The sequence below is a fragment of the Bradysia coprophila genome, chromosome II, assembly GCF_014529535.1.
Source record: "Bradysia coprophila strain Holo2 chromosome II, BU_Bcop_v1, whole genome shotgun sequence".
NCBI classification, from domain to species: Eukaryota; Metazoa; Arthropoda; class Insecta; order Diptera; family Sciaridae; genus Bradysia; species Bradysia coprophila.
The window spans coordinates 10,264,108-10,281,303 of NC_050735.1; the positions used below are offsets into that span (position 1 = coordinate 10,264,108).

At 38.8% G+C, this 17,196-nt stretch overlaps 4 protein-coding genes across 7 annotated transcripts; 2 read left to right on the plus strand and 2 right to left on the minus strand.

The window, feature by feature from the left end:
- Window positions 1-474: 474 nt before the first annotated feature.
- LOC119072009 (bifunctional lysine-specific demethylase and histidyl-hydroxylase NO66-like) lies at window positions 475-2,586 on the minus strand. Of its 3 annotated transcripts, none has more exons than XM_037177129.1 (2): window positions 2,458-2,586; window positions 475-2,258 (listed from the first exon to the last, which is right to left on the minus strand). In XM_037177129.1, exon 2 carries the CDS (start codon window positions 2,249-2,251, stop codon window positions 548-550), a length of 1,704 nt encoding a protein of 567 aa, XP_037033024.1. In that variant the 5' UTR covers window positions 2,252-2,258; window positions 2,458-2,586; the 3' UTR covers window positions 475-547. The 3 variants fall into 3 exon arrangements, with proteins under 3 accessions (XP_037033024.1, XP_037033038.1, XP_037033031.1); XM_037177143.1 differs by having other exon boundaries at window positions 2,342-2,463; XM_037177136.1 differs by lacking the exon at window positions 2,458-2,586 and adding an exon at window positions 2,342-2,410 and having other exon boundaries at window positions 475-2,265.
- Window positions 2,587-6,707: 4,121 nt separating this feature from the next.
- Window positions 6,708-7,856, minus strand: LOC119072042. Of its 2 annotated transcripts, none has more exons than XM_037177175.1 (5): window positions 7,739-7,856; window positions 7,490-7,630; window positions 7,276-7,422; window positions 7,079-7,214; window positions 6,708-7,012 (listed from the first exon to the last, which is right to left on the minus strand). In XM_037177175.1, the coding sequence occupies exons 1-5, from the start codon at window positions 7,758-7,760 to the stop codon at window positions 6,970-6,972; spliced, it is 489 nt and encodes a 162-aa protein (XP_037033070.1). In that variant the 5' UTR covers window positions 7,761-7,856; the 3' UTR covers window positions 6,708-6,969. The 2 variants fall into 2 exon arrangements, with proteins under 2 accessions (XP_037033070.1, XP_037033061.1); XM_037177166.1 differs by having other exon boundaries at window positions 7,490-7,642; window positions 7,739-7,828.
- Window positions 7,857-10,261: 2,405 nt separating this feature from the next.
- LOC119072053 (39S ribosomal protein L33, mitochondrial) lies at window positions 10,262-16,299 on the plus strand. Its single transcript, XM_037177187.1, has 3 exons — window positions 10,262-10,372; window positions 15,903-16,006; window positions 16,071-16,299. The coding sequence occupies exons 1-3, from the start codon at window positions 10,332-10,334 to the stop codon at window positions 16,118-16,120; spliced, it is 195 nt and encodes a 64-aa protein (XP_037033082.1). The 5' UTR covers window positions 10,262-10,331; the 3' UTR covers window positions 16,121-16,299.
- LOC119072032 (lysine-specific demethylase 8) lies at window positions 10,382-11,831 on the plus strand. The gene has a single exon (XM_037177153.1). The coding sequence runs from the start codon at window positions 10,506-10,508 to the stop codon at window positions 11,781-11,783; it is 1,278 nt and encodes a 425-aa protein (XP_037033048.1). The 5' UTR covers window positions 10,382-10,505; the 3' UTR covers window positions 11,784-11,831.
- Window positions 16,300-17,196: the final 897 nt, after the last annotated feature.

A 17,196-nucleotide genomic window follows, 5' to 3' on the forward strand; every position in this document is an offset into this window, starting at 1 on the left:
GTCAAATTTTTCAGTGTGAACGGACTTGCGTCACGGCCCTTCACTAACGTAGGGCCATGATACGAAGCAAAATATTTAATTTTTTAAATCGGGTTTGTACAACAGTATCTTTTGGTGATAAAGCAAGCAGAACTGCATATTTACCTACTTTTCCTGGTTTCCCGCACCTCGAGGACACTGATTGTCGAGGGGGAAACCACTATTTTGTCAGAAACATAAGTTTTGTGAATACAAACGGTTAATCGGTGATTAACAATGATTAACCGCTATATTTCACGTTTATTTGTAGTTTTGCGACGATTGGTCAAATGCTGGTTAATCACCAATTCGTCATAATGTTAATCACTGGTTAATCATGTTAATCACATCAATAAAAAAGAGTGGTTTCCCCCTCGCTGATTGCTTAAAGCACCTTCAAAGGATGGGAACACTGAATCGCCCAAGAGCATTTTTTCTCTGATAAAAACCAACTCCTTAGAATCGACAAATTTATTTAAAAAAAAAGGAAACAAATAGGAGAAACACTAACCTAACTACAATATTCCATTCATACTAACGGATCGTGGCTCATCAAAATGCCTCGTTCCCATAAATCCTGAGCGACAAATAAATTCTTATCATTACCTTCCAATTGAAGGTCTCTTGGCGTGATGTACAACGGATAAGCTTTGATCAGCACCTCAACAGCAGGTGCTTCAGTTGGATTTATTTCCAAATAATTTTCCTCAAATCCGTGATGGTCTTTCGAATTCTCCGAACTGTAATAAACTCGAATGCCATTGTCATGCCGAACCATACGCACAACATTTCCCCGAATGAGTCGGATTCGCGTATCCAATTCAATGTAATTGTATTCGGGCGAACCGTCCTCTCCAGCTGTTATTTTTGTACCATAAACACTTCGTACCTCTTCTTCCGGTGTTAGTTTCGGCGGCAGTGCATCGTGTTGATATCGTAACGCCATTTGATCCACGGCATTGTCTAAAGTGTTGTCAGCCTTGACATGACGTGCAACCGTTTCGAAGCATTCCTTGATTTGTGCGATCACTGCGTCCCGTTCGCGATAGTAATTGTCGCTGTTCACAACGCCCATATTCTGCCAAATGTCTAACGGTAAACCTTTTCGCAAACTTAGATTCTCGTTGATAGCTTCTTTCAGTGCCATTGGCAGTAAGATTTCCAGTAAATCGCCAAACGTTTGCTTTCGGTAGAGACTAATCTGGAGGTGCAGAGAATGGCAATCAGCCATGGATGTCGTTTCGTTAACGTATCCGCGTGGAAAATACAGAAGATCGCCGGCGTTCAATACAACGTCCATTACTGGTGGCCCCAGTGCATCTATCTGATTTAAGTCAACATTTTTTGATTCACGTGACAGCATGTTACTGCGATGTAAAGGCCTGTACAGTCGCCAATGTTTTTTGCCTTCAATTTGTAAAATAACCATTTCTGCGTCCTCGTACCGAGGCGGATATCCTTCGCTATTCTTTGAACCTAAATGTACGGTGGAATCGATCATGCATTGGAAATACTCTTGAAGCGTTGCATTCATTGAATGGATGGCCGGCAAAAAGGTTTGAGGATTCAAAATTTTGATGCCACAACCATCGCTGTAGTATTGCCAAATTGTCGGTGGCAGTGCACGACCAATGGGAGTGATAACCTCGTTGCCGTCCTTGAACTGAACGTCAATGTTTTTGGTAAATTCGACGTGATTTTGTCGCAACATTTTGTCGATTGCATCCGACGACAGTAAATCCTCATAGAATTCTGAACGTTTACGGTCCACGCGGAGCGGCTGCTTTTCCCAGTATTTATCCATAAAAACAGCTACTGTCAGTGGTCTAAGCAAAATTTCAAATAACCGACGGCCTTCCTCAATGCTTCCCACATCCGGTGACAGATTCAACATGGCTGAGTAGTTGGATTGTGTAGGAACGTGATTCTGAATGGCTGTTGAATTGCTGACGCCGGTCGTACATCGTCTGAGATGTGGTGGCATGTGTTCCGTTCCGTTCGTTGAACGTTTTGCTTTGTCAGAGATCTTCTCAGACGAATTGAGTTTCCGTTTGCTGGGGCATTCTTTGTCGGTTGCCAATGGTGAAGTGTGCATCGGTTTACTTGGTGATCGTCGTAATTTCGGTGAAATTTGCTTTTGTCGGGATGGGCTGCATGATGAGTTATCAGCATTGTGGTTGGCATTCGGATGAATGTACGTTGACGACACTTCTGGCGAATAATTTGACTGCATGCTGAACCTATTGACAATACGAAATGGATTTGAAAACTAATTAACAACTGACTGGGTGTGATGGTGTTAAGAGTGTTATATTTGAAGCACCTTCGGATGCATCGTCTAAAGTGTGGAATGAATGATTATTCCACTTACAGACTTAACCTGACGATTTTCACTGTATTCAAAAAATGCAATCGCCTGAACAGCTATTGCAAACTTACCAGCTTAAGTGGTCACTTTTGAAGTAAATAGATTTTTCAAGCGTAAGGCCAGCGATGTAGTTTCTTGTTTAGCGTTTCGGCCGTTTTGACACAGATCGTTGACATTAGCTAGATTTCAAATTTGACAGCCAGGTGGCGTACTCGAGTCAAAAGATCTAGAAAATTCATTCAGTACGCGTTCACTATCTCCGCGACATTTCACATTGATTTTCAAGGTTTTGAAAGAACAGGTTAAGACACCCACGAAGGCTGGTGACACCGAAATCGATAAACGCACTCAGTGCAGTTATACACGTATCCAAACTTTCAGGTGAATATTAGCTCTGTCATGTTGCACACGTATTGAATTCGTTTGCGTCAAGTTGCATCTAGTGGTAAATTTGGAACTATTTAGCGGAGGTATGTTGCACATATATAAAATTCGTTTGCGTCAAGTTGTATTTAGTGGTGAATTGGAAGAATTTAGGGCCGTCATGTTGCACGAGTCTAAGTTAGACAACAGGTTTGTTCCAAGTAACTGTAAACACGAACTTTGACAATCCGAACAACGACAATTTCATCCATAGCAACGTCGCTTACGTGATATTTCATACAAATCGAGCAACGTCGCCTACGCGATTTGCACTGAGATATTATTGAGGTTATGGTTATATGGATGAAATTTGACAATTCATATGGCCTTGGAACAAACCTACATACGAAAATGAATTCACCTGAAAGTTTGGATCCGCAATTTCTCTGATCCGCTGAGGATCTGCATTACCTTCAGTGTTTATATACTTTGATGTTGCACAAGTCTAAGTTAGACAACATACGAAAATGAATTCACCTGAAAGTTTGGATCCATAATTTCTCTGATCCGTTGAGGGTCTGCATTACCTTCAGTGTTTATATACTTTGTTCGTGATCACCTCAGAGTTGTCTTAACCTGGTTCTTTCAGCACAAACACTAGAAATATTCGGAGGCCTACGTAATTGAAATAGGTCTTGCATTTCTTTCGTAAAGATAAAGACAGGAGTCATGATTTCTTGGTGTTACCATGACCGACCACAAATAAACACATGCAATCGTATACACGCAAACATGTATCAAACGGCCTTGAAGATATTTCGATAATTTTTTCTTAATGTCATTTCACTACTTTCCCCATCCAATATAGGTTTGTTCAAAGGTCATTTCGAAATGTCAAATTTCATCCACAGAAGGCAACTTAACCTCAACTGTCAGGTTGACGAAAATTTTAACGAAAAATTTACAAAGAAATTTGTTGACGTTTAGGTTATGTTCATCTCTGTGGAGGAAATCGTCGACGTTCGTGTTGTCAAAGTTCGTGTTTACAGTTATTTGGAACAAACCTATTCACGCCGTAAGAGCGGTCAGAATTCAAAATCATTCTAACGCAAGTCTTTCTGCCGCAGCGTCATTTTCATACAATGAAACGTTGAAATGTATTTTTTGGTTCACTTTTTTATCGACTCGTTCACTTGAAATTCAAATTTTAGGCACACTTACAGCGTGAATTGGTATTAAAATACTACTCTAATTGTCATCGGACAAACGGGACAATAGCATTTAATCGTGAAAACATTTTCGGGAATTTTGATGAGCTGACGCAAATTTACTCACAAATCACGAAAATCGCAAAAATTCCACGGTTACTGGCTCTGTTTGCAACCACTGACATAAGGAAACTTACAATACACAAACTTTTGCACTAAAACTTTCTCATTATCAATCTTACCGAGATTCATCGCGATTCTTCAATAAATAACAATAAAAAGACTGAATTAGATTCGACATCGCATTAAAATGTTTATTCAATAAATTGGTTTAGTATTAATCACTGCTTGTTCTGTCGTTTTATTTTGCTGATCAGGGCCTTGTTCAGTTGTTGAAGTTCGGTAATCTCAGTCACTTTCGCATCGCATATTTCTTTGTAAAAACGGACCAGCTCGTCTTTTTCTCGTATTTTCATTTTCCACTTTTCATCTCCACTCAAGGTGCTTTTATCGTGTACACCGCCGTCTTCGACGAGTTTCTCTGCTTTGTGTCCATTTTGTAGGCGGCTGAGTTTTGCCATTTCTGCTTTCAGTTTCACGATCTGCAGCGTCTTCTTTTCGACGGTATCCATCAAATAGGCAACATCTTTCGATGTCTGTTCAACGTTTTTGTCGATTTTACTTTTCAGCTGTGCATTTTCGGATGCCAATTTTTTGTTATCGACAGTCAATTTACTGACCAGATTGGTCAAATTTTCACAATTATTTTTCCAGCAGCTAACCCTTTCGAAGAGTTCTGTATTCTCGTCCAATAGCGATTTTATTTTTTCGTTGTTCATTTTGATTTATAGGCTGGTTAGGGAATATAATCCTGGATCAATCGTTGCGGTCGTTGCGTTGTAGGTTATGTTGGACGTACTTCATTTATTTTGACAGACAAATTACAATACATGTTTACTTATGTTTTTAGGGTGCGTACAGCAATTGACTTTCGTTCAGGACGCGTACAGCAATTGATTTTCGTTCGTTCGTACAGAAATTATTCGATAAAGTTCACTGGTGAATCGTTAACGGAATAATGACAAGTTTCATTGAACCGTTCGGCAATCAACTTTCGTTCTGCGACTTTCTGCATTTAATAGTATTTTGCATAACAAGGGGCGAAAGTAAAAAAAATCAAACGTGTGAAGTTTGCAGCCCGCGCCGCAGGCAAGGGCGGCCATCACACGATTTGATTTTTTTTACTTTTGCCCCGAGTGATGCATACTATTTTTTATGCCAAATACTGCGGAAGATTTGTATTTTCGGTCCGAAACAAAACATAATTTTAATTAAACTGTTGAGTGATGAACAAAATTTGCTGTAGAAACACCAAAATGCCGAAAAGCGCGGGGGTCCAGGGGGCGGCAGCCCCCTGGTATAAAAATAAAAACAATTTAACAAATGAAATTACTGTAAACATACATTCATTTGCTCACAAAACATTTGGCTATCGTCAACACAACACTACACTCAATGCGTACTTTCAATCAAGTGAACATGTGCTTTCGTGACATATGAGGACCGAAAGTAAAATGATGACAGTGACATTTACTTTCGGCCCGCAAATACGCAAGCCCACGGGGCGAAAGTAAAATGATGACAGTGACATTTACTTTCGGCCCAAGGCCTGAATTTTTTACTTTCGGTCACCATTTGAGGACCGAAAATACAAACTTTCGCAGTATTTGGCATAAAAAATATTATTGACAGCTCTCACAACTCTACTCATATCGCCGACATGTGTAAAGTTGTGAGACTTGAATGCTTGACAACCGACTAGGCGAATGAAAATTACGCTACGGCGTGAATTGTAAATTTGCGAATTATAACAGCGACAATCATTTTAAAACCCGCTATTGTATGGAATTTAAAATTTTCAAAGTTTTTGAAGTTACAAGTGGTTAAAACGTCAAATGTCAGTGATTTCTTTAAAGATTATCTTGAAGTTACAGTACTTTCAAACGTAGCCTCATATTATTTTCGTTGTGTTTCATTTAACCTGAACTTTTATGTCAAAAATAAGCTGCCATTTGAGTATTAAATTTAAAATCCTGTATAAAAAAAAGAACAAAGAACAGGCAGCGGTTCAAAATTTTTCGTTTAAATGCCTTTTTTTAACGTGGATGGCAGTTCTTAACATGGATGGCATTTCAAACTGCCTTGAAGATGGATCTATTGGTTTTCCCAAAAGGTATACTTTTGGAGGTAAGGCGGACAGAGAAATGATAACTGCGGCTCATGCGCCGATGCTTCCAGGTAGGAATCTTATAACGAATGACAGCGGGGTATAATGTGGGATAGATCATCCCAGTCTGTATTTATTTTTGATAGAACTCTTTTCCATGCAGCACAGCTGTCATTCATATGCAATAATCCTCGAAGAAACGATATCATTTATCTGCACGTCTTCATCCACTGGTGACACACTTCATTTGATGCAGAGCGCTATCTGTTATCATTCCTCTGATTTGATGATACAATGACGGATTTGCCAAGGTAATAGTGTGGAGGTGATGCCATATGTAACAGAATCAGACGTGTTGTGGCACGAAAGTTAGATACAAACAAGTGTGTGACACTATTCATGCTAGTTACATATATTTTTTGTCGAAGTGGGTGGATACAAACGCCATCTCCTTCTTTCGTTAAAAACAAAAGTGGAATGAAAACTCAAGCCATCTGTTGTGAGATAGCAAAAATATTTTGTGTAAATCATAGTCAACCATTTTATTAAAAGATGTCAGTGTAATCGAACTTATGTACTACACCACGCGTCTGAATGCCATTACCTCCACACTCTATTTACCTTGGAATTTGCATACAAAAAAATTCACCTATCGCAATGATTGTAACTGCCGTTATGATGTGGTATACGTGGTATACCCAAGAATACAGCCTCGGGTTTTCCTACTAATATGGAATAATAAAACAATATGTGCTCTAGCTTGGTCACTTGTCCTGTGTTGATCTCTAATGAACCAAAGGGATGTGCTTTACACACAATGCCGAATATCTACATTGTGGAAACGAATTTACGTTGATTAATAGATCAGCACTATCACATGTTTGTTCAACTTACAAACTGTAGCTGAATTCTCGTCCGTCAAAGGATATGAAACACACTTGATGACTGGGATGAATTTTGCCGACGCACATAGCACCCATGTGTTTGACTCTACCAATATATAATCTTTCACCGTCAACGGTAACACCACCTTACATAGAGATCGATTCTTTAATACAAGATCGGAATTATTTATTGCTCATTTATTAAACCTTGAATAGCCCCAGTCGGAATTTCTCCGTAGCTTGCGTCCGTCCAAACAATATCTTCATCGGTCATAAGAACTTGGTACTCAGACTTGCCGTGCTCCTTACCTGCGTAAGGAACGAAGCAAATTCCTTGTGATGGAACTACTTTGCCTAAGGTGTTTTTTAGATGTACACATGTATACACATGATTCTCGTCATAAATCGTTTAAAATCTAACCTGGAATAATATCGCCCTGATGCTCTACTCTACCAACGTATAAATTCTCGCCAGATAAATCTTGACCCCCTCCGATTGCTTTGTTTGGAATGTTTCCATCAACTACACGAACCCATTGAGCAATAGGCTTATACCCACAATCTGAAACAACAACTTTATTGGCTTACCGACTTAGTCAATCGTGTCTCAAGAATGATCAAGTTGAGAAGGCAAGCAAACAAAGAAATTCCACTTTATAATAATACCGACTTGATTCCCAATTGTATGACATTGTATGAGTTGAAAAGTTTATTTGACTCTTGCTAAAACCAACTGTATTTCCACCCTACCGTATACGAAATGATTAGAAATAAATTGTTTACTGATGAAAATTTCCATTTTTATCTTTGACAAAAACAAAGAAATCATAGAAATTAACAATGCGCATTTTTGCACCAACAGTGTAAGTCTATGAGATATAAATGATAAGATAAGATGAACAACAGTTTATTTAGGAACGCAATTTTTAAATATCACATGAAAGTCAAGGTTCTTGCAAGTGCACTCTGTTTTAAACTGAGCCATCATCAATGCATCAAACCAACGTACTGAAAAGTGCTTCTAATGACAGCTGTCAAATAGAGTTTATTGTGTAAGGAATTGTCCAGTACTCTATTCACGCTTTTGAAGTGCGCACTTCCGTTGACAGTTTGGCACGTTCCGACTCTTCTCTATTGTTTTAAAGTAGTGTGAAATGAATGTAGAGTAAAACAATGTAAGAGCGAGGAGCCTTTGAAGGCAGAATACTATACTCTCTCAAGGCTCTCACACCGACTACTTTTTGTTGCGTAGAAACCATACTTTATGATCAGAGCGATAAAACCGAAGACCAGTTAAATGTAACTTGCCTTGGGATACTTGTTATTGATTTTTTACAAATATATTTTGAGGGCAAGTTAAAATTTCTGGTCTGAATTATATTTCCTTTTCTCTCATCATAACACTCTATTTGGGCCCAAAGTTTCATATGAGTAGACAATCCATTAAACTGTGCTGTTAAGGATTTTTTTAATTTATGGTGGGTTTTGATTTTTGTTTTTAACACGTTGCCACACTTTATTGACAATTTCAAGATATTTTAATTCACGCCGTAAGTGCGGTCGAAATTCAAAATGGAAAGTGCAGAGGTCTTTCTAACGTAGCGTCAGTTCTAACGTAGTTATTTCAACGCTTCCTTGTATGAAAAAAGGAAGCGTTGAAATAACTATTTAGGTTCACTTTTCATCGAATCGTTCACTTAAAATTCAAGTTTTAGGCACACTTACGGCGTGAATTGGGAGGTTATGCTGATCGCTTCGTGAAAAAGGACTTCACCTAGCACAAATTAAAGACCTTGGACATATGTTTGACATTACAATGTGGGCAACTTACACCAAGGTTCTGAAAGAACAGGTTAAGACAACTCTTAGTTGATCACGAAGGCGGTGACACACAATTGCGTCAACGGCTGCGAAGTTTATATGTAAAATGGAACTTAACAAAAACAAAATTCTGAATTTTCGCCAAAAATATTTTGTTCAAGTTGATTCCTCACACTATCTGTTTGTAAAATTTGGTGTCACCCGCCTTCGTGGTTGTCTTAATCTGTTCTTTCAGAACTTTGACTTAAACAAACTTAATTTCAAAACCCCGTGTTTCCATCTTCATAAAAAACACATACCGAACGACCCAATCTTAATCTATGTTCATACAAAATTTTATTATAACTCACGCCGTAAGTTCGGTCAAAATTCAAAATGAAATTTTTTCTGACGCAGCGTCATTTCCATACTGATATTGCAAGGCGGACAAGCGAAATAATGGAGGTTTTCAACCTCCAGTGCCGAAATGGCTCAAAAAAGCCCTTCGGGCGTTGTTTGAAGAAATTTTTCATAAGACACTTCGTTGCCATTTCTTCATACAAAAATTAAAAGGCCCTTCGGTAATCGCTTCAACGCCCATAGGGCCAGTCCGGCACTGTCAACCTCCTCATATACTACACCTTGATAGGGGACAGTTTTCTTCCATCTCGAGCATAATGGCGCTGTCATTTTCAAACATGTACATTGTACATGAAGTCTGGGTCCTAATAAACTCTCTGACGGAAGAAGTTTTGAAGGGGAAATTTGATTGGAACAAAGAACTAGCGGGAACTGTCAAACGTTACACGAAAGAATTTCTTCTTTATTTGATACTTCCGGCAAGTTCGAACAAAATAAGATTTCACCGTCAACAGTCCATGTGTTTTTTGCAAGGCTGTATACTTCAAGGCTGTATACTTTGGGGAGGTCACGCAGACCGCCATTTTATTAGATACGCGGGAACACACCACTTCTGATGATTTTACATGTAAAAAAATTCACCACATCATCAAGACGACGAGAATCATCAGAGTAGGTGAATTTTTGTATGAAATCGGCCAATAACCCGCGTATCTGTATCTGCGTGACCTTCCCAAAGTATACAGCCTTGGTATACTTTGGGGAGGTCACGCCAAAGTATACAGCCTTGGTTTTTTGGGTGTCGATTAGCATCAGAGTCATCCTATCACCTCTTGAGTATAACTCGTATAGGTTTCTTCCAAGGCCGATTTCGGCTTGTCAAAATTCGTTTTTACCGTACGATGGAAGAAACCTATAACTAATATAATGTTCCATATCCATGTAAAAGTTAAAGAATTGACATGTAGATGTCGCCACTAACATTGGTTGAATTCGTTGAATTTGAAAAAAGGTGAACGTCGTAAACACTATGTCATAATCAAGGTTTGACAGTAATTTTTGACAGTTCGCTTATAAGAATTTTCTTTGGTTAAGACGGCAAAATGTTCATCACTAATATTCTACTCAAAAAAGCGAAAAGCAAGTAAGTTTTCAAGTAAAATTAGAATCAGTGGCTCTTAGGGTGTAAGATTTTCCATAAATTTTTTGTGACATCAAGCTGTTCGACAAGATCGGTCCGTGTGTTATTCTTCCGGCTGTCAATGTCATAACAATAAATGGTGAAAATGAATTCTGCTCGTGATATTACATCCAAATTATCCCATTTGTTACCCGATTACGATCAAGTGTCGGCTCTTTACGCGAATAATCAGCAATCATCTCAATTGTCCGTTCTATCGAAATGTTACGATACGATAAATCAACTGTCTTGCCATTCTTCGAATGCGGTGGAGTCCAGTGAAGCACTACCCATTGATCGGGCATTATTTCTCGTTTCATCATTGAAAGACAAACTGTACGAGATCATAAACACTGGACGGTGGAGTGATGTAGACGAAAACATCTGTAAAGCCTTTACGGTTGCAACGTTTCTGGAAGCGTTTTTTCGGGTTAATCTGGAGACAGTTCATTGGTCGATTGAAAAAGTTATGTACGATTTGGACCTTGGTTTGATGTTAGGATGCCCATTGAGTGGTTCGGACAACAAGTTATTAACTGAATCTATCCGAATCATCGAAGAAAACTGTTCATCGAGTTGTGGCAGCTCTAGTGCAACAAAAAAACGAAAGCTAGACGATCCTGATGTACCTGTCGCTGTCAGACGAACTATAGCAGAACATGTCTCAATTGCTATGCTACAGCGACCATCGATTGAATATTTTCACATCAATCACTTCAAGCCACTAACACCCGCACTGATTCAGGATTGTATGGACCATTGGCCAGCAATAAACAATTGGAAACAGTCTGCCTATCTATCGTCCGTAGCCGGCGAACGAACTGTTCCCGTCGAGATAGGATCTCATTATACCAACGAAAACTGGTCCCAAGATTTGGTTAAATTTAAGGACTTCCTCAGCCGACAAATAACAACCGCCGAACCATGCGATCGTGTCGAATATCTCGCCCAGCATAATTTGTTCGAACAAATACCGGCCTTACGCAAGGACATCCTAATACCGGAATACTGCTGTGTTGGCACTTCAAACGAATCGGTTGACATCAAAGCATGGCTCGGTCCGAAAGGAACCGTTTCACCGATGCATTACGATCCGAAGCATAATCTGTTGTGCCAGGTGTTCGGCCATAAGAAAATAATTTTGGCTGCACCGGATGACACCCCGAATCTGTATCCGCACGAGACGGAAATGCTGAAAAACACCAGCCAAATCGATGCCGAACATATTGACACGGAGAAATTTCCAAAGTGTTCGGCTGTTAAGTTTTACCATTTGCATTTGTACGAGGGTGAAATGCTGTACATTCCGCCGCTTTGGTGGCATTATGTGAGATCGTTGGAGAAAAGCTTTTCGGTCAGTTTTTGGTGGGACTGAGCTTGGGTGAAAATAAATGTTTCTTTTATAAAATCGGTGGTTCGTTCTCATCCTATTCTGCTTTTCAACTTGAAGAATTTTCCTACAACGAGGGACTCGTTTGAAAACCAGCCGTCCAAAATCGGGCGCATTCTCCATTGGAAAATACCTCGCTTGTGCGAGAGGGGATTACCCCGAAAGTTTTTCTAATTGCCTTTCTAAGACACTCCACACGACCCTTTACGTTTCATACACCTTAAAAAAAGCTCTTATTTTCGGCTCTCGATCACCTCCAACTAGCCACACAAGCGTCGAGCAATTTTTTGTCATCATCGTGCTATGGCCTACGATTCAAGCTCGAAACAGGTCCGGAAAATTTATATCCGCTGGAATCAGTCAGATCAGACAATTTCTAAACCTATCCTGATCGGAATTATCGTTCGTTGATCTGATTCATCAGCGTCACGGGCGCTAAGCTAATGCGCGCCCATGATAAACCTGAATCCATTATTTTTTGTCAGGTCATGTCATTTCCGGTTGAAAACAGTTCAACGCAGATCAGATCAGGTCTCATAGCGGGTCAAGTCAGGTTGGCAGGTACTTCAAATTTCAGATTGACGGTTGGAGGAACTTTAAATTGAATTCGTCTTTATTTCATTCATTCAAAGTTAAACACAACTTGTTAACAGCTGTTGCTCTGATATTGAACATTCACAAATTTCGTTACGTTTGAGACGTAGCCGAATCCATGAAAAATGGAGTGGAGCAACCAAATTCAAACAATCTCTACTCGATGATCCGAAATAGCGAAGTAAATAGAACCACCAAATAAAGCGCTTTGACCTTGCGTCACATTCATATCCAAACGATATCTACCGGCTGGCATTATTTGCGGAAATGCGAATTGTTGTACGGAAATATTATCGGCTTTACCGAGTAAAAGTCCTGAATAGGGACACGAATGGTTAAAATTTGAGTATTTATAAAGTGGCGCTCGTAAAAAATCCAAGAAGAAAGATTTACGTCTGCCATCCAACCAGCCACATAGATCTTCGCTTATTTCAGTTGCGATTTTCATGTACGTGTTGTATTTGTAGTAACCGGCTGCATGGAGCCAAAGCCCTGTAACTGGTTTGGTTAGATTTACTGACATCAATCCTTTTAAATGGTTTCGATCAATGCGTTTGATGGGACACTTAATATCTGAAGCTTTACTACTATCAAACGTACTACAATTGTAGCGTTCGAAGATCATAAAGTTTCTCTTGGGATAGAAAGAAGAATTTTAGGAGTTTTACGCTTAACGAACCTTTTTAGTATATTGTGCACTCACTGAAACAGGAAAAATATCCTCGATGGATGGTTCGAAATTCGAACACATAATTGCAGCCAATAGAAGCAACGAGGAACTACAGATTGCAATTTTCATTATAAAAAGTGGAAATTTTTAAAGCTACGTGTCGATCAAATATAAATGAAGGAATACACAAAATCTAAAAAAAATGTTTTTTAATGTGATGACGACAAAACTTGTTGATTTTTATCATTTAAAATTTCACCAGTCATTCGCTACTGTTGGTTTTTTCCATAATGACAATGTATTTCCGCTACTTATTTTAATCGTACTTATCACATGTGCTAAATTTTGTACAATTTAGAGTTTGACTGAATTCACGTTCCGATCAATAAAATATGAAGACAAAGGCTGGCTTGAATTTATGTATCCAAGCAATGCACTTCAAACAAAAGTGAACATAGATCATCTTCAAGGTCGTTTGAAATGTCATCCACATTAAAAATAATGTCATTTGAACGAGAGATTTTGAACCACTGCCTACTGTTTGTTCTTTTATTACACAGGATTTTAGATTTAGTACTCAAATTCATTACGCGAGGCAACCATTTTGTGATAAAAGCAAACTCACAAGTGCGTTTTTGAGCAACAGGCTCCGGTAACTGTCTTTTCGACAAGTGTAGAATTTGTAATATCAGATACGAGATGCCAGGTATACAACTACACTTTTGGAAAAGCAGTTACCGAAGCTAGTTCTTCAAAAACGCACGATCGAGTTTTCGAGCATAGCAAAGTTTGAATTTCGGAAAGATTTCGAACAACTTTTTACCCGCAGCATCTTATATAAAAAATTGCGAAACTAAACACGAAACTACTTTTTTCTATTATGTCCCCGCAGCATAAAAGTGAAGAATTTCCGAAGTGAAAATAGTAGTTAACATGTAATGGATCATCTTCCCAGTGGGTACATTGTAATGTAATGGTCACTTTTCGGAGAGGACAGTCATTAAAGTGTTTAATATCTCTCTAAAGGTGTTTACTAGGGTGGGTCGTATTTTCATTTTGTTTTTATTTTATTTTTATTTTATTTTAAAAGGCCTGGCCCCAGGCTGTACTCAGAATTGACCAAGGAATCCGAAACAGCATTTTTAGACCCGTACGAAGTACTGGGGTCTTATAGGTTTACGCATACGTTTGTAACACGTCGAATTGGACTCCCTGAGTAAGGGGAAACCTATTGTGGTTGTCTAGAGATGCCAAATCCGCGAAAAAAAAATGTCCGTCTGTCTGTCTGTCCGTCTGTCTGTCAGCACGATAACTTGAGTAAAACGCATCCGATTTTGAAAATTCTTTTTTTTCCCGTTTGGTAATGTCAAAAGACAGGCTAAGTTCGAAGATGAGTGATTTTGGATCGACCCCTCCCGAGCTGTGGCCCAATAAGTGCTTTACGGTTTTTCGAAGATATCTCCGGACATTTAAAAGTTAAACTTGTAAGTGATACATCGAATAAAAGGTATTTACAATACCGATCGACAAAAAAAAAGTTTATGGAAATCGGATGACCGACTTGTGAGTTAGACCCCTTGGTGTGAAACAGGCACAGGGCGGCAAGCAGTTTTTGCTTGTAGGTCGGCCAAATTTGAACATATTTCGTTCGTTTTAGCTTTATTAGATAGTTATTGACCGTACCAATCAGGGAATAAAAAGTTTATGAAATTATGTTCTCCGGAGCGTGAGCTAGGTCTCTTGGAGTGAGCTCTTATCTGGCTACTCGGCCGTACAGTGAACGTGGAGTATTTTGTCAATATCTCGAGTAAATTTTGACCGAATTTCATGATTTTATTTTTGTTTGAAAGGTATTAACGAATGTAAAGCGTCGGTACTATTTTCGGTTTCCTAACAAAATGGCTGCCGACGGCCATATTGGATTTTATTAAAAGTGATATAAAGTGGGAAAAATGATGCTTAGAGAGTTTCTGTTAACATGGAAATAATGTGTTAAGTGTGAGGGGTTTCAGGGATTCCATATATGGACATCTATATATACCTATATACAGCTATATTGAGCTATATACAGGCATATAGAGCTATATAATAGCATATTCCTCTGTGAAATGTTTATTTACAGTGAAATATAGCGGTATATAGCTGTTTAAATAGGAATTTATGAAATTTGACTTCGTACGGGGCTGTCTATATTGCCTCCGGCAATTTAATTGTATATGATAACAAGGCAAAGAGTGGATAATGCAAGTGATTTTAAAGGAAGAATAGTTTTTCAGCAGAGAAGAAAATGAAGTAAGAGAAATGAAGAGTTTCACATTAAAGGCTTTTGATAGGAATAGGTGTTTCGTACGGGTCGGCGTTAGCTATGTTTTTAAATTCATTTTTCCCTTGCTGATTTTTGATATTTGGGGTAGTAGCATGAAATTGCACACAATGTTGACAGATATCTCGGGCATTTGGGAACAGAAGACATTGCTGCTAACTGTAGTGAATAGCTGAGGAGTCCAGCTATCAAATACCATAAGAACGTTATTTATCTTCGCCTTCACTCGGGCAGGGTAACTATGTAAGTGTTCCTAACTAAGACTTTTCGACCAAAAATTTCAACTTTATTTGCAAACAAAATCGGCAGATCACGACATAATACATCGTGTGAGGTATGTCTGAACAGGTAATTTCTCTGTCCATTGCAGAGAAGTTTTTTGATAACAAGTTGAAAAACTCATAGGAGCTTTGTTTTTGAAGCTCAAAGTTGGCAATTTTTTGTTAGAATGAAAAAATCTACGACTGCCTTCAAATTGGGAAAAATTTACTAATTTTTTAACTTTGTCACGTTACAGGGACATTATGGTTGTGCTGGAGAGTGTTGTAAGTGGCCACCAATTCGTTAAAATTCGTGAAAGACTTGGTGATAAGATCGAAATGTTACGATTCGACCCGTACAGTAAGCTGATGAAATTACCAATTCTCCAATCGAATCGCTGTTTAATCGATGAATATTTTTTCAGTTCAGAAAATGTGCTTGTATCGAGAACGGAAGAAGATTCGTAGTATGTAAGGAGAAGTCTGGTAGCCGGGTCACAGATCGCTTTTGGGCCGTTAGCATTTTAGTAGTATTACAGTATCTGGGGCGAGGGGGGAACACAGTCAAACATTTTCGTTGTTGGTTTTTTTTATTGTAATACTGGTTTTATTGGAATATAATTTGATTACCACAATTAATATGAATAAATTTGATTTTTTTTCTTCTTCTTTTAAATTTAAAAATAAGTGTTTCTCTTCGTTCAATGAAAATTTTGATTTCCATTAAATGAAAATATGGATATTTATGTGTTGGCGTGTTCAAGGGAAAAAACGGGGAAAAATCTCATGTTCCCTAGCATGTCGACCTAAAAGTCCAGTCGGTCCATTCTCTGTGGAACGAATGTGAATCTGATAGTACGAGACGAATCAAACGCAAATTGGTTCAGTGCGGTAGCCGTATTCAATCAAATTCTGGCAACATAAACTCCTAGACACTAATTTTCCATAAAAATTAGGCGCCCACACATTTTTGCACAATCAGAGTTGACTTTATCAGCCGCTGTTGGAGCGGGCCACCGACTAGTTTTCGAAGCAGCAAATTTTAGCGATTTTTTGGGATTTATGGTTTAGTCGAAGCCTAAAATGGCGGACACGGTTCCTGAGAGACACTGGTTTAGTCGAAGCCTAAAATGGCGGACACGGTTCCCGAGAGACACTGGTTTAGTCGAAGCCTAAAATGGCGGACACGGTTCCCGAGAGACACTGGCTTAGTCAAAGCCTAAAATGCCGGACACGGTTCCCGAAAGACACTAGTGTTGGAGTTAGACGCCACTCGCAAATTCGAATCAACTCTCATGCCTGTTTGAAACTCAGTTCAATTGAATTGAAATAAGAGAAGAAATGAAGGAGCCAAAGTAAAAGAAACATTTACATGCCTAAGCTCCTCTTCCACTGACATATTTTAATACACACTGTAACAATGTTCTAAGATAATGTTCGTAAGATCACTTAAAACTTATTAAGCGCTACTGTAAGGCCAAAGCACTGTCAGCTTCGACAGTGCGTTGGTAAGGCTTAAATAATGTCAAACCGAATGGCAATAGAGTGATG

Coding starts and splice junctions, on each gene's coding strand:
- LOC119072032 (XM_037177153.1), top strand. CDS start 10,506: ATGGTGAAAATGAATTCTGCTCGTGATATTACATCCAAATTATCCCAT.
- LOC119072053 (XM_037177187.1), top strand. CDS start 10,332: ATGTTCATCACTAATATTCTACTCAAAAAAGCGAAAAGCAA. Junction 10,373..15,902: donor CTCAAAAAAGCGAAAAGCAA/GTAAGTTTTCAA, acceptor GTCACGTTACAG/GGACATTATGGTTGTGCTGG. Junction 16,007..16,070: donor GTTACGATTCGACCCGTACA/GTAAGCTGATGA, acceptor ATATTTTTTCAG/TTCAGAAAATGTGCTTGTAT.
- LOC119072042 (XM_037177166.1), bottom strand. CDS start 7,760: ATGTCATACAATTGGGAATCAA. Junction 7,423..7,489: donor TCAGGGCGATATTATTCCAG/GTTAGATTTTAA, acceptor AAAACACCTTAG/GCAAAGTAGTTCCATCACAA. Junction 7,013..7,078: donor CGAGAATTCAGCTACAGTTT/GTAAGTTGAACA, acceptor TCCACAATGTAG/ATATTCGGCATTGTGTGTAA.
- LOC119072009 (XM_037177129.1), bottom strand. CDS start 2,251: ATGCAGTCAAATTATTCGCCAGAAGTGTCGTCAACGTACATTCATCCG.